Source organism: Bos indicus x Bos taurus, chromosome 29, assembly GCF_003369695.1.
Source record: "Bos indicus x Bos taurus breed Angus x Brahman F1 hybrid chromosome 29, Bos_hybrid_MaternalHap_v2.0, whole genome shotgun sequence".
In the NCBI taxonomy this organism is placed as follows: domain Eukaryota; kingdom Metazoa; phylum Chordata; class Mammalia; order Artiodactyla; family Bovidae; genus Bos; species Bos indicus x Bos taurus.
In genome coordinates, this window is record NC_040104.1 from 18,927,841 (window position 1) to 18,943,768 (window position 15,928).

The following is a 15,928-nucleotide window of genomic DNA, read 5'->3' on the forward strand; positions in this document are numbered from 1 at the left end:
GACTTATAAGACCAAAAGATGTTGGACAGACTATCGGGATGCTGTCCTGGGAGGACAGTGGGCACAAGGAAGGCGCCATGGGGCAGAGTTGGTTGAGGAGACATCATCTGACCTGGACCATCAAGCGTGAGTGTAGCTCATAGAGCGTGGATTGGGTGGGGGTGACACAACCAAGGAGAGTTTACCAGGCAAAGCGAGAACAGGAAACACTCAAAGTTCAGTTTGAAAATAGTCTAGACAGGAATCCACTCACATTTGAAGGATACAATGGGAGCCGGGGTGTCAGAACTTAAGCGTGCAAGACTTTTGCTGGCCAAGCTGTCATGCCCTGGACCCTGAATTGACTTTGGCCATATTAGATGATGCCTCTGGCCATCCTGCATGGCCGGACCCAGATGGCCTGCAAACATACACAGCCTGGAGAAGGTGGGGTTTGCCTCACAATCCATCAGGCGACTGTGGCAAAGTCAACTGATGTGAGCGGCTGGGGGACACAGGACAGCAGTGGCTGCTGGGCTCCCGGTGGTTATCCAGTTGTGCCTGCCTGGCTCCCCACGCCCAGGGCTCGGGGCTGACGTGCTCCTACCTTGGAACTGTTCTCTGCGGTGAGAGAGACCTATGATGGTGGATTTCTTTCAAAGTCATCAATTAATCAATCAAACAAAAACGGAAGGGAATGTTCATCAGAAGTCATCTTTGTTTATATGTTCGTTTCAAAAAAAAAAAAATCTTCAAAGGAATAAAATGTGCACAATTAGAATTATTCCTGACATGGAGAAGCTCCTTCAAGTAAGTGGGTTCCTGCCTTAGCTGAAACTAAAAACGCCCCAGCGAAATCCATCTCTACCTGCCTCTGACAGCGATGGTGCGACACGGAAAGTTGCTTGCTTCATTATCCTGGAACAAATTTACACTTGTCTGAGGAAACGGGCTAAGTGTTTCCAATCATTTTAGAGAAAGCGTGTCCTCGTCGCTGTGGAACCCACACGTGCGATAAGAGCGCACACAGCACACCCACGGAACAAAAGAACAGTTCTTTCACTCAGAGAAAGGACGGGTAATGGTTACTTAGAAAGTGTCCCAGACAAGCTGTCAAACTGAATTCAGAGAGCTGGAGTCTGACTCCAGGACAGGGCTGGCTGGCTCAAGTCTCTGGGGACTGGGGTTTCCTGCCTGCTCCAGCTTACAGACAAAGATTCTTTGTTTCCAACCCTCTCTCTCTCTCCTTCTCCCTCTCTCAATCTCTCTCTGGTGAACACACACACACACACATACAACATGCAGCTCTCCAAAGAGGGTCAGATCGAAAGTAGACAAAACATTAACTCTGGAATTTCAAAGGAAAACAATTTAAAAAAAATAAAACAGAGAGAGCAAGCTACCGTCTGTTCTAGAATCATAAATCTTGCCTTTGGACGCAGAAATAGCACACACTCACACACACTCACACACACACGCACTCAGCAATCATCCTTGCTAAAAATGGATTAGGCCTATTTCATCATAAAGGAAAACATATAATGACAAAGTTCTTAACAGGCCCTCCCGGGAGGCCTCGATACCCTCACGTTTTAAGTGCACGTTAGCGGACACAGACGGAGCCTGTGGAGCCACATAACCTGCTCCATGAGAGATGTTATTTACTCCCTAAAAATAACAGGCCATTACCTCACAGCATTACTGGCCTTTTCCTTCAGGCACACGTGTTCCAGACCAACCCCGTGCAGGCAATGCACACAGGCCCAAGGCCCCGCCAAACACACGCTCACTCCGCCTAGACTCTCACTCAGGATGCTGCCTCAACCCCACCCCCTACGCTGAACCCCTAACCTGCTACCCTTGTTCACGGCCACACACACAGGGCACAGGAATCAATATTCTGCATGTATGCACATCTTCTCCATCAAAGCAAAACTTCTTGCAGCATCTTTTAAATCATGGAAAATGTCAAAGATGTAGGAAAGCAGAGAGAAAGATGTACTGCACCGGAGAGGGCCCTTCAGTTTTAACAGGCATGAACTCATGGCCAGCCTGACTTCAGCTCTCCCCCGCATCTACCCATGCCCCCTCTCCACCCCAACTACTTTGAAGCAAATCCCTAGTTCCTTTGCTAAGCTTCCTTCTCACAGAGTGAGACTGTACCTGTCTATCGGTTTCATGACCACCACCAAGAGTCCCCCACCAAGCCTCCCCTACCATGCACACACATCACAAAACCGGACCTTGGCGCTCCCACGGGGCACATTAAGGTGTACCAGGGGAGAGCACTGGGTCTTGTCCCCCAAACTCAGCCCGTGCCAATGCAGCCCTCACACAGGACAGACCCAGATGCGGTGACTGGTGTCTTTGATGCCCACCTCCTCTTCTTCAATACCCATTTCCAGTGCCGCCATGCTGGGTCCTTCCAGATCTTCTCCCATCTTTCACTACAATCTCTATCATTAAATCATCAAGGACACCCCGTAGGGGCTGAAAATGCAGGGGGAAGTGGTGAGACGTGGTGTTGTATCAGCCATAAACAACACATAGCATTGACTTAGCGGCCCATCTGTCTCTGACTACAACCCCTTGAGGGCAGCTGGCTGGGTACCACATTTCTGAGGCTCAGTCTGGCATTCCATACATAGTGGGTTCTTAATAAATGAAGAGACGTGTGAATGGGGGGAGGAGGGCACAAGTCCTGACTAAGGTCTCTGGTGAAGCTCTTCACCCTCTGTGTGGTTGTGGGGGCACCCACGCCTTCTCTAGCCTCTCACTGCCTCTGTCCCATAAAAGGTTCAGAGTGAATGGTCCACTTTAACACTGAATGATTTTCCAACTCTTCATTACTCTTAGGGAGCTTCTTGTAGGTCGCATGCAATTTTCCATTTGATCAAAGCAGTTTCATATTATTCCTTAATCGTTCCACATGCGAATATCCCTGCTGAGATTTTAAACAACTTGTCCATCTCATCTACAGTGTTACCATGCCATCTAATATGGTGTCCTTCACAACCCTGGGCATTGTGTCAATATGTAGTAAACCGGGAAGAGTATTCTAACGATTTTGGGATAATACTACCAATTACTACTGTAATTCATGGAGCTAAGACACTGAACACTTACTGCTGTGTCAGACAGCTGGTAAGACATTTATGCAGATGATGTCAGCCCTGAAGGGGCCTAAAGCCTGTCCTCATTCTACCCATGAGAAAACTGAGGTAGAAAAAAGTAAATGACTTGACCAAGTTCACCTAGCTTGAGCCCAGAGCCTGAGTTTTAAACCAATATGCTATAAGGCTGAAATATGAGATGAACACCTGCTTTAGGGAAATTAAAAGCATCAATTAAAGAAAGTTTAAAATGTCAGATGCTTGATGCAAACTATTACATAAAGAATGGATAACCAACAAGGTCCTTGCATATTGCATGGGGAACTATATTCAACATCCCATGATGAATAGTAATGGGAAAGATGAAAAAGATTGTACAAATGTGTATAACTGAGTCACTATGCTATATAGCAGAATTAACACAACACTGCAAATCAATGATACTTCAATAAAATAAATTTTTTAAAAAGACGTCAGATGCTTAAATGCTGAGATGAGAAGCAGACCAGAGGGAGGAAAGAACAATAGGGACATGTGTTTGAGTCCTGCTCTGTCCCGAGACGTCAGTGACTTCAAGTGAACCCTGTAACCTCTCCGTGCCTAGTTTCCATGATCTGCAGATCCAGGGTGATAATAATACCAGCCCTGCCAGCTCACAGGGATGGAGGGTGAGAGGTGCAAATGAGATAACAGACCTGCAAATGCTCAGCAAACAATGAGGGTCTGCAGAATGATGGTGCTGGCTGTAACACAGGCCCCACCATCTGGAAATCTCCTCGAGCCAGCAGAGTTCTCCTTAGCATGATCTTCAGCACTGGTTAGGCATTTCACTCTGAAGGACACGGAAAGCTGGTTTCTCCCCCTCTCTCTCCCACACTCAGCGTGCGAGCAGACAGACTTTTTATCCATCAGCTCAGGTGACTGCAGGCCAGGGTTGTTCCGCAGGCCGCCAGCGACCCACATGGAGGAGGAGCAGTTTGCATTCCACAGCAGGTCCTGAAAGGCTTCCCGGGCTGAGGGTAGAGGCTCAGGCTCCACAGGCTGGGCTTATGGTTTATGAGTTCCAGGAGTTCATAAACAACGAGCTCAGTATCCTCCGACTTTTGGAGAGTCAGAGGCATTTAAATGGATCCCGCACGAGGAGCTGAGGACATAAGGTTTAGGATGCAAAGCAGCATTTCAGGGGTGTGCTGGAAGGGCCCAGGGCAGGGCTGCAATGACCTGCATTCAGGACGGTCACTCGCCCCTGGGCGTAGAGATCAGAGGATGAGGCTGAGCGAGCCCTTGGTCACTATGTGCTCGAAACAGCCATTTAACGTCCAGAAACCCCAGTGCCCTCCTGATAAAATCAGGTTGCCAACTCCAATCCCAATTACTAATTTTTTTTAAAAAAAATTTTTGGCTGTGCTGTGTGGCAGGTAAGATCCTAGTTCCCCAACCAGGGATGGAACCCTCGCCTCCTGCATTGGAAGCATGAAGTCTAAAGCAATGGACCATCAGAGAAGTTTCCCAATTACTATTTAGATACACATGGTGAGAACATATAAGAAAGAGATTTCTGAGGGCTGAAGTGATGGACTCAGGTAAAGCTCAGGTCAAGATTAATAAAGATTAACCTCATCAATGACAAGGATGAAACAGAACAAATATTCCTGTAGTCAAGTCAACCTGTTCTTCCATAAGTACACCAGGAGGTCCTGCCCTTCCTTTTTGAGGCTGGTTTGGGGCCAGGAAAGATCAAGATCAACCATCCAATGTGTTTCCAAGAAAATCTGGGTGGCTAGGAGATGGGTCTCCCTTCCCTCTTTCTGGTTCATGTCTGCCCAGTAGGACAGCACTGCTCAATTGTGGCTGCAGGTTTAAGAGTAACCTGGAGATCCTGAAAAAATTCCCAATCCCACCTGTCACCCCTAGAGATTCTGAATCAGTAAGTTGTGTTTGGGACCTGGGCATCAGTATTTTAAAACATTTTTTATGTTGACTTTTCCAGTATTTTTTTTCAGTTATATAATACATATTCAGATTATTTACATACATATATATATATATATATATATATACACATATATGTATAATTCATAGGCAAAGAAAACAAACTTATGGTTACCAAAGGGGAAGGGATAAATTAGGATTATTATACAGTAAATCCCTCTTGCTATTTTATACACAGTGGTTATGTATCTGTTAATTTCATACTCTTAATTTACCCCTTTCCCCTTTGGTAACCACAGTTTGTTTTCTATGCCGATGAATCTGTTTCTTTTTTGTAAATAGATTCAATTATATTATTTTTAGATTCTACATGTAACTGATACATAATATTTGTCTTTCTGTGACCGATTCACTTCACTTGGTTGGATCATCTCTAGATCCATCCGTGTTGCTGCAAATGACATTATTTCATTCTTTTTTAATAGCTAATATTCCATGGTATACATAACACTTCTTTTTTATTCATTCATCTGTTGATGGGCACTTGGGTTGACTCCCTCTCTTGGCTATTGTAGATAGTGATGCTATGAACACTAGGGTATGTGCATCTTTTCAAATGCGTGTTCTTGTCTTTTCTGGGTTTATGCCCAGGAGTGGGATTGCTGGATCATATGGTAGCTCTGGATTTAGTTTTTAAGGAACCTACATACTGTTTTCCATAGCGGCTGCACCAATTTGTGTTCCCACCAACAGTGTCGGAGGGTTTCCTTGTCTCCACATCCCCTCCAGCAGACACAGACTTTTTGATGATGTCCACTCTGATTGTTGTGTGGTGGTACCTCACTATGGTTTTGATATGCCTTGCTCTAATAATTAGCAACGCTGAACATCTTTTCATGTGTTTTTGCAGTTTTCATTGCGGTAAAACATACGTTACATAAAATTTACCATTTTGCTTGTCTTTCGGTGTACATTCCAGTGGCATTAAGTACATTCACATTGTCCAACCATCATCACTATCAGAACTCTTTCATCTTTCCAAACTGAAACGCCGTGTGCCCATTAAACAATAACTCCCCATTCTTCCCTCTTTCTAGTCCCTGGCAACCACCCTGCTACTTCTCTAGTCTCTATGAATTTGTTGACTTAAAGTTCCTCCTGTGAGTGGAGTCATACAATATTTGTCCTAGGGCATCAGTTATTTTACGAAGTTCTCCAGCTCATTCTCTGCTCAGTTAGGACGAGGGAGTAAGCCGAGCGGGGGCTTTGTATGAAGTCACTTTTGGGAAGAGAGGACAATGCATGGATGTGGTTGGAGATGAAGTGAGAAAATTGCAGGGACAGAGAAACATAATGGAAACAATTCAAGTCTCCACCCACGCTACAGTTAGACAAGGTGTCGCTTTCATGAAAAGCCAGCTAGAAGGGAAATGCTGTGTATGTCAGGAGGACGATCTGAAGCAAGGGATTCTGAATCCTACAACTTGGGTTTGAATCCTTGTTCTGCTATTAAATAGCTGTGTGTCTTTCAAGTAACCACTCACAGTCCTGGACCTCAGTTTCTCTGTCTGAAAAACAAGACTGATTCTGTCTACCTCGCAGGACGTTGCCAGACTTAGAAGCAGAGGCAAAGGTTGTGAGAGTGCCTGGGGCATTGCAGAATCCTGTACAGGTGACAGCGGAGGCTGCTCTTGCCAACGGGTAACAACTGTTGCAGTTGTTCAGGAGCTACGTCATGTCCGACTCTTTGTGACCCCATGGACTGCAGCATGCCAGGCTTCCCTGTCCTTCACTGTCTCCTGGAGTTTGCTCAGGTCCATGTCCATTGAGTCAGGGATGCTATCTAACCATCTCATCATCTCAACAATTGCTTCCATTCTAATCTATTTTCTAACAGCATTAGGCTTGGAAACAGGTAGAGAGAGGATAATTGTTCTAGCTGGGTCCAATCTGTGACCACAGAATATTTAATTTTAAAAAGCTTAGGGACTTCCCTGACGGTCCCCTGGTTATGACTTTGCCTTCCAATGCAGGGGATGTAGGTTTGATCCCTGGTGGGGGAGCTAAGATCCCACATGCCTTGGGGCTAAAAAACCAGAACATGAACAACAGAAGCAAAATTGTAACAAATTCGATAAAGACTTTACAAATGGTCCATATCAAAAAAAAAAACTTAAAATAAGCTTAAAGACTGTTACAAATTGATTTTTAAAAGCTAGTAGTACTTCCTGGGCACCAATAACCCTTAGCGAGTATAAGGGTTTTCAAGAGACAAGCTGCAAGGGTGATTATGCCATTTTAAAGTAAAAAGGCATTCTCACTGGATAAGCACAGTGAAGATGCATTCACAGAAGCGTTCACCTCCTCAACTTCTTTCTTTTGTGCTTGATGCCAGCACCTGTCCTTTGTGAAACACACACACACACACACACACAGCTCCAGATCTCTTGAGGGGCTCTGGGTTTCTTTGGGGCTGTGCGTGTGCCTTATTCAAAGAAGGCGGAGCCAAGGTTGCACCATGCCTTCTCTTTATTTTTCCATTTAAAATTTTAAGAACTCAAGATTGCTCTTAGAGAAAAGCAGAAGAGAGAGGGGTGGGGTGGAGGGTGAAAGGGAGGGAGCGAGGAGTGTGACTAGCTTTGTCTTGCTAATGTACTTTTGTTTTGTGGACCAAGGGCCGTTTAGACAGATTTGGACCACCTCTTGAGGGGGGAGCCGCTGGAGCAGCAAGACATCTCAAGTGGAAAGCTTTACGGGTGGACAAAAGATGCACCTGCAAAGCGCAGACGTCTCCGGAGACCAGGGCCAATGCTGGGAGATAAATGCCCGGCACCACCTGACTGAGGGTCTGGCAGCGCTCGCTTGCCTGGAGGCTGCAGTTCATTCATTTCAGAAGAGGAGCAGCTCCTGCAGAAGCCCCAGACAGCCCGGCACAGCACTGTACACACACAAAAGAACCCAGGAAAGGAAGGGGCGTGGTGCAGGTAGAGGACAGGCTGAGAGCTAAGACCCCTGCAGGAGTCATGAGTCAATAACCAGAGCAATAATAATCAGCCAATAATCAGTTCAACCCAGACACACTTGCTTCTTAACAGAAATCTGTATTTAAAGTCCAATATCGGATACCCTCTCACTGCGTCCGCCCCACAGTCTCACTGGTTAGTCCTTTTGTCAGCAGCGGGTCTCAGCCTGTAGCCCTGCATGAGCTTCAGGGGTCTCCTGCCTGCCTTCTTTCACTCTTTCCTTCCTCCCTCTCTTCTTCCTTCCTTGCAAGAAGTGGATCCCTACCTGCAGGTGAAGTGAAAGCTCAGTAAGCAAACCAGATCAGAGCAGAGGGGGGACTCTGGATAGAAGCAGAGCCTCACCTGAGGCTGCAGGGTCATCTCCTTAAAACCCAAGAACTCCAAAGTCAGGGAGGATTCTTACTGGCTTCTATGTGTGTGTACTCAGTTGCTTCAGTCATGTCCGACTGTTTTGAGACCCTATGAACCGTAGCCTGCCAGGCTCCTCTGTCCATGGGATTCTCCAGGCAAGAATACTAGAGTGGGTTGCCATTCCCTTCTCCAAGAGATTTTCCCAACCCAGAGATCGAATCCCAGTCTCCTGCATTGCAGGCAATTCTTTACCACTGAGCTACCAGGGAAGCCCTCTTCCTGGCTTAATTTGGCCCTTTTACTTGACAGGAAGTTGAGGTTCGGGGCATAAAGTGATTTCCCCAAAGTGAACCAGAGGTGTTCCGACCTCAGTCTCATGTGTTTGTCATTGTAGCACATTCTTTCTTTCATGGGTGTCTGCAGCGCGATGGTTAAGTGGGTCACCTAATAAAATGCGGCTTGGACTGTACAATGAGTCAATATGACTTCAAGTTTTTTATGCCAAAAGCCAGTAACTCTGATTTTGAAAGAAAACAGTAGCATAAATAGGACTGGCCCAGGGTTGGGTAGGAGGTTAAGAAAGTTGCAGAAAACCAGCAAAGTTCACAAAACAGATTCATTATGTTGACTACTTCCTCCACAGAGCTGTCTGGTCATCATCTGATTATAAACTGTTAACAGGAAACAGGAAGTCTCATGTGATGGAAGGTGTGAACTTGGTCAAAACACCCAAGCTCACCGAGTCTCTGTTTCCTCCATGGCAATTTTGAACTAAATGGTCTCTAAGATTCTTCCCGTAGAAGAGCCTTATGTTTCTCTGCAATATTATGCTGTGCTAATTCCGTGTAACCAATATCGACAGCTTCTGCCTTCATTCATTCTATGTGGCAGGTGTGCATTAAAGAAAAAGTATTAAAGGAGAGAGAGCCAAGAAGAGAGTGCTCATCGTACTCCTACTCATCCTTCAAGGCCCCACTCAAAATGCCCTTCCTCCACGAAATTTTTCTTTTGCCTCAGGCAGAAATTTTTTCACTCACATTTTCTTCTCCCTTAAACCAGGTACTATGAATTATTCACTTGTTTAAATGCCCAGAATCTAACAGTATCTGAAGCAGGAAATCTCCACAATACTGTTTCCCAAATAGAGATGATAAGAAATGTATTATAATGCTTGCTAAAACCCTCACCAGCGAAAACCATTTTCTGAGATGATTTTCTTTCTCTCTCTCAACCAAACCAAACCAAACCAAGCAAACTAGACCATATCCCCAAGTCAGCACTTTAAAAATGAATTGGTAGTGCTAAAATGTCTTACCAAAAAAAACCCTGAAAATGTGACATTGCAAGAATCCTCGAAATCTTCACTTTGTTTTCTTCAACAGAGAAAGCCCCTGCCTTTCGGCTTTGAAAGTGAGTAGCATCCATTTCCTTCCAAGAGCAACATGCTTTCTTTCATGGAGTAACAGCCTCAGGTCATATTTTTATGATATTATCACAAGGTATTTTACACCCCTGTCATGTTTTTGCAATGAGCAGCACAAAGGGGATCAGCTTAGGCTTCTAAAACAGCCGAGTGGGCAAGAGACTTGGGGCCCACACTTGAGGCTCCCCACCCCAGTCTTCCCATCACAGTCCTGGACTGGTAGAGGGGACACTTCTACAACTCTACATGCCTGAGAGAACACACTCACCTTCCTTGACGTTCAGCCGTGAGGACGGGTCCGTGTGGGAGGTTGTGTTATAGGGCAACAGTGAACCTGAAAGGCGAAGCAAAAACATCAGGTTGTGTCTCAGACTAACTTCCGAGATCAAGACCAGGAAATGGGATGGATGAGAATGAACAGGGGAGGGGAGGAGACAGTGAGAATGGAGGGACAGATGACTCCTTGAGAGAAGGGAAAAGTTAATGCCAGCCATTTGGGGGGCCAACGTGCAAGACTGTCACGGGTTCCTGGGGTCCAAGGCAGCTAGGACAGAATGCTCGTGGGTGGGTCACACACAAGCCCTCGCAGTGGCCATGATTAAGGATCTGGAGGTCTTGGGTCCACACTACAACCCAGCAGGGACACACGGCTGCAGACAGTGTTCTGGTCCTGTGACCGACTCCCTGTGTGACGATGAATGAGGGACTTTACTGGTCTGCACCTTGATTTCTTCATCTTGAACTGCAAGAAGGACTGGCAAACGTTTTATCAAGACCAGATAGTAAATACTACCTCTGTGGAACATCTCTGTTTTGTCCACGGGCAAGTGCTGGCCAGATCCAGCTGCTGCTTGGCACTGACTGCCATGCCCTGGAGGAGGACAGGCCTGGCCAGGTCCTTCCTGCTTTGATGTCCTTTGGGTTGACAGGTCGGCGAGGTGCTTGGATGGTCACGTTGGTGGAGGGAGTGCTGGGAGCTGGGAACGGGGTTGGAGTGGCAGCGCTCCTCAGAGCAACTTTTGTCTCCCTTTACTCATGTCTAAGAGAACACAACTAGACATAAGCCGTAATACACTGAATTTCCTGTCATCGAAGGCTGCTGATATACAATCTTTTAAAATTAAATGTTCATGCAGAACTACTCTTAGCAAACACTAGTCTGGGCATTTTCTAGTTTTCTCTTATCTCGCATGTAAAAAAAATCTCCCCTCTTTCTTAAAACCTAGGCTTCCCAGGTAGCACTAGTGGTAAAGAACCTGTCTGCCAATGCCGGAGAGGCAAGTTCGATGCCTGGGTCAGGAAGATCCCCTGGGGGAGGAAATGGCAACCCTCTCTAGTATCCTTCCCTGGGAAATCCCATGAACAGAGGAGCATGGAGGACTACAGTCCATGGGGTCACAAAGAGTTGGACATGACTGAGCAACTGAGCCCATTCCTAAAACTGGGCTTGTTCCTCTGTTTCCAGCAAGCTCAAGAGCTTTATTTTGGAAATGTAGGCATTTTCGCCCTCCGCCTTGAGGCTCTGAAGTTTGATCCAGAGGGCTAGAATCTGTTTTTACAAAGGACGCGAGAGGCTGGACATGAGTGTTGGAGGCTAAAAAGTCTTTCTAAACAATCCTTTCCCTGATCCCTGGGACCAAGTGGACAGACTTAGGTGCCAGGGCTCCGGAGCAGGGAATGGACTGCCAGACATTCCTATTTTTAGCCTCAAGTCACGGAAGGGACACGGAGTGGAGCGCCTGCCTCACCCAGCCGTGGGCGTTTGGTTGTGTGCCTCAGAGAAATTGTGGGCCCTTTCAGGCCGGGCGACCAAGAGAACTTTGGAAGAACCATCCAACTGGCTAGAATCACTGACTCTGGGCTTGGGCGACTATGCCTTTCAGCTCTGAAACAGTTCCAGGCAAAAAAAGAAAAAAAAGAAACAGTGCAGGGATGCTGGTGGGATTGAGATAGTTTTGTGCCAAAGTGTGGCTAGGTGGAGATACTTTTAGAAAGAAGGCAGTCACATGCCTGGAATATCCGAGAACCGGATGCATTTGGTTATTCCATTCTCCAAGAAGTTGAGCACAAAGTGATTTTTACACTTCATTTAATATAGATCTTTATGATGAGAGTTCAGAGTCAGACCTGCCTCTCACCACTTGCCAGCCTGGTGACCTCCATCAATCTGCCTCATCTCTCCAAGCCACGGGCTCCTCTTCCATGAAACAGGATAATAATAACACCTACCTGATATGGTTGTTGTGAAGACTGAATACACACAACTGACTCAAGTAATACATACAACTGTTCACAACAGACCTTGGCTCACAATGAGTGTTCAAAGCACGCTAGGCACTACCACGATTATTTTTACATCCCTGCTCCCGCAGACACCACAATGACACACAATAAACTCTTTATAAAAGAGCTCGCTGGGCATTTGTCTTGTCCTCTGAAATTAGAGTTATGAATGAGTTCTGCTGCAATAAGAAGTAACCCTCTATGACTGGGAGGAGGTTACAGAAAGGAAGCAAACGTTTCGAGGGAAGCGAAAACAGTCTCCGGAGTAAGACCAAGAATGTCTGCCTCTCTGTCCCCGACATTCTCTGCCTCGGGCGGAAACCTCATGGCTGGAGCAAATAAAGAAAAATGATGGTCTCAGAGGACTGAACTGCCTGAGTCATTAGCGCAGATGCAGCAGAGAGCACGAAGCTTAGATAAACCGCATTTATTAAATTCTCCCCTTGGTGAAAGTTCTTCTTTGGGCACACGTGAATTCCACAGGAAACTCCCAGAAAGCCTACAGAAAGGGTCATTTGACCTTGGCAAAGCCTGCGTGAAATATATATTTCATGGTAACCCCGGAGAAGGATTCTACCCTGAAGACTGTTCTTGGTTCAAGTTTCCCCCCTAGAAGGAGAGGCTGCCTGCCTGCCCGTGGAGGGCTGACTCGGGGAGAGTGACCTCCTTCCCAAGGGACCAACTTTTCCTTCTCTCCTCCTGTTTTTATTTAACCAGTTTATTTAGCCAGTTCCTCAGGCTACAGAGAGTGGCAAGGCACACTCTTTCCTTAAAGAAATTCATTTAGAGGCAGAAAGGTACCCCCTGGAGCCCGGCCTTTCACTCCGTGGCTTGGGACTGTCTCTCTCCTGCTTTCGGGTCCCTTCTGTGTGCGGTGAACGCCACCTGGTCAGAGGAAACAGGCTGTGCGGCGAGAAGGGAAGCCTACGCTCTGTTGTCCTCTGCCAGATGCTTTCTCTCTGTTTTCTCACTTAATCCTCATACAGATGAGGGAATCAACATTCAGAGAAGTCAAGCAATCTGCCCAGGGTCACACAGCCAGCAAGCCCAGGAAACAGGATATCCATTCTGGTCCACCTACAAAACCTGCTCTCAGTCCGCCTCCAGGCTTCATCTAAGAGACAGGCAGCACTCACTTAGGGTGCTGGAATCAGGGCAGTGGTTGCTTTGGGGAAAGAAGGGGGGCGGGGTTGATGGAAAGGGGACACACGGGGGCTTCCAGCCTCCTCCCTGACCTGGGGGTGCTCATATGAGTGAGTGGCTTCACACTGTGATAATTCCTTGACTTGTGCATTTATGATTTTTGCACTTCTCTCTGTTCAATACTTTAATTAAAACGTCTGTTGCCTTCTCTGTTGATGACTTTATTCATGCATGCGAGCATCCACGTTTATCTATGTACTGGGGGCCCTGGAAAGCGCGGAGGGGCTGCTAATGGAACAGGCTTCCCCATGTGAAAGCACCAGGACAAAATCACTTCCCATTGTCGAGTCCATCCGTCACTGGTACAGTATTTGGGATCTGAAAGAGGATGGAAATGAACAGAGGGAAGCTCGCAGGTGTGGGGAGTCCAACAATCGGGCTTTCTTCAGCCCCTTGCCCCCCACCCCCCGCCGACAACGGACCTGGTCTTCATCTGGGGCACCTGCAGCCGAGACAATGACCGTCTGAGCGCCAAAGGCTTTGTCTCCCGCCTTGCAGAGACCCCGCCAGCCCCGCCGCCAGCCTATTGAAGCTGGGCTCCCTTTTCTCTGCGTTGCCATCAATGGCTCTGGCTGGAGGGTGCAGGTGGGGAGGGAGGAGGAAGGAGGCTCTGTGCTCGAAACAGCCTGGCTGACGGCTGAGTCTGGGGAAACCCGGCCTTTTGTTCTCCTTCACCAGTCAGACCCGGCCTGGAAGGGGTAATACTTCACCCACTTAATTGCCGGGACCCATCACCTTTGCCCGAACATCTGAGGAGGCCGGTGGGAGCGCCACAAAACGCAAAATGTGTTTTCCATTAAGTTTAAATTAAAAATGGGAATCAAGATAGATACCTTTGCTGCGGTCTCCCTGTCACCCAATATATTTCATGTCTCTAGCGCTGCCACTATTTCAAAACGCGATTTCTTAGCCTGTTTCCCAGGTCAGACGCAGATAGACAGACAGAACACGACTTGCCGTAGAATGGAAAAAGGCTCTTCTTCTGCCTCCAGCCACCCCGCTGGGGACCCTTCAGGCCCAAACTCCCCCCAGTGGCCCTGGGTCTGAATTGCCATTGGGGACAGCTCCCACTTCCTCTGAGGTCCGTCCCAATCTTGCCGTATGACACCCAATCTCATTTCCCGCAGCCCGAGACTGTAAATACAGCCTCTGCCAAACGAGGTATGCCTGCGAGAGATACTGATAGGGCCGCCTGGCGGGTCCAGGGTGTGGGGCACCCCGCGGAAGGCAGAGGGGCAGGACTGGCACCCAGATAGGTTTGTCCTAAGTGGCCTCATTCCGGGAGGCCACAGGGAAGTTTTTCAGAAAGCATTTATCTCTAGGTACAAATGAAAACAGAAAATGCTGTGGGGAAAGTGGCCTAGCCCTCCAGGGGTGTGTCTGTGTGTGTGGCCAGGGCCTGAGGCTAACCCCACAGCAGGAGAGGGAAGACCAGGCGGCCCAGGTAAGCAGGCACTCTCTATAAGGCCTGGCCTCTGACTTAGAGTGTGAGGTCGTGAGCCTGGCTGCAGCCTGGGACTCAGGAAACCTGGGTCTTAGATACCAAGCTGCTCTCTACAGGCTGGGTGCCTTTGAACCAATTTCTGAAGCACTCCAGGCCTCAGTGGCTTTGGCTTTAAAATGGGAATTTATAATCAGCTGTCCACGGTGTCCACAAGGGGGCATCTTGTCCCCGTAAAGTGGATGACACCTGGGCAGATGCGGTGTGAGCCCTGGTGTCCTCAGGGGACAGGAGAATGATCCCAAGCACTGTGGGCATCTCTCCAGACCTGTCCTCCTCCCATTTCAAGAGCAGGTGACATTACGGAGGGGCGGTATCAGGTACAAGCCACGTCGCCCGGGCTGGCTGAAAAGCCAGGGTAAGGAGAATAGGAGCCTCTGGGCAGGCCAGGCACATCCTAGCATGCTAGCCAGTGCTTAGGACACTGATATTTCTTCTCCATCATGGAAAATACATTTTAATCTGAAACTTGGTTTTTGAAATTTGAAAGTATAGCTCCTCTCCCTGACCACCAAATAAATACTCAAGCACCTTTTGTGAAAGTGTAAATATTATGTTGTTGTTGCTTAGTCACTAGGTCCTGTCTGACCCCATGGACTGTAGCCCACCAGGCTCCTCTGTCCATGGAATTTCCCAGGCAAAATACTACAGTGGGTTGCCATTTCCTCCTTCAGGGGGTCTTCCCAACCCAGAGATCGAACCTACATCTCTTGCACTGGCAAGCGGATTTTTTGCCACTGAGTCACTGGGGACCTTCTTAATTCAACCTTGTCTTTTTTTCCATTAAAGTTCAGAAAGCTCAGAGACTTCTGAGAGGTTCGACTGTTTTATAGTCTTCTGACCGAGGCTAAGTTACAAGGACTCTGACTCTCTTCCATCCACTTTCCTTAGCCCTGCAGTACTTCCTCCCTCTGTGCTGAGAAGCTCAGCTGTTTTCCTTCCACCTCCTCACCAAAGTGGAACTGTCTGAACCTTATCCCCTCCTCCATGAAAGAACAGATGACAAAACAAGAGGAATTAGCACCCATCTCCCGGCCTCTATTCGGCTGCCCGGGCCTCTCCCCTGAGGGCTGGCCTCCTTGCCTCCGCACAAAACATCCGCTGGAAACAAGACGGGGAA

General features: G+C 47.6%; 1 protein-coding gene across 2 annotated transcripts in view; it reads right to left on the reverse strand.

Moving 5' to 3' along the window:
- The window catches only part of FLI1 (Fli-1 proto-oncogene, ETS transcription factor), a 131,901-nt gene that overhangs the window by 29,149 nt on the left and 86,824 nt on the right, over positions 1 to 15,928 (reverse strand). For both annotated transcript variants that reach the window (XM_027531412.1, XM_027531413.1), the window contains exon 5: positions 10,090 to 10,155. In XM_027531412.1, the coding sequence (XP_027387213.1) occupies positions 10,090 to 10,155 (66 nt within the window). The remainder of the gene's footprint in view (positions 1 to 10,089; positions 10,156 to 15,928) is intronic.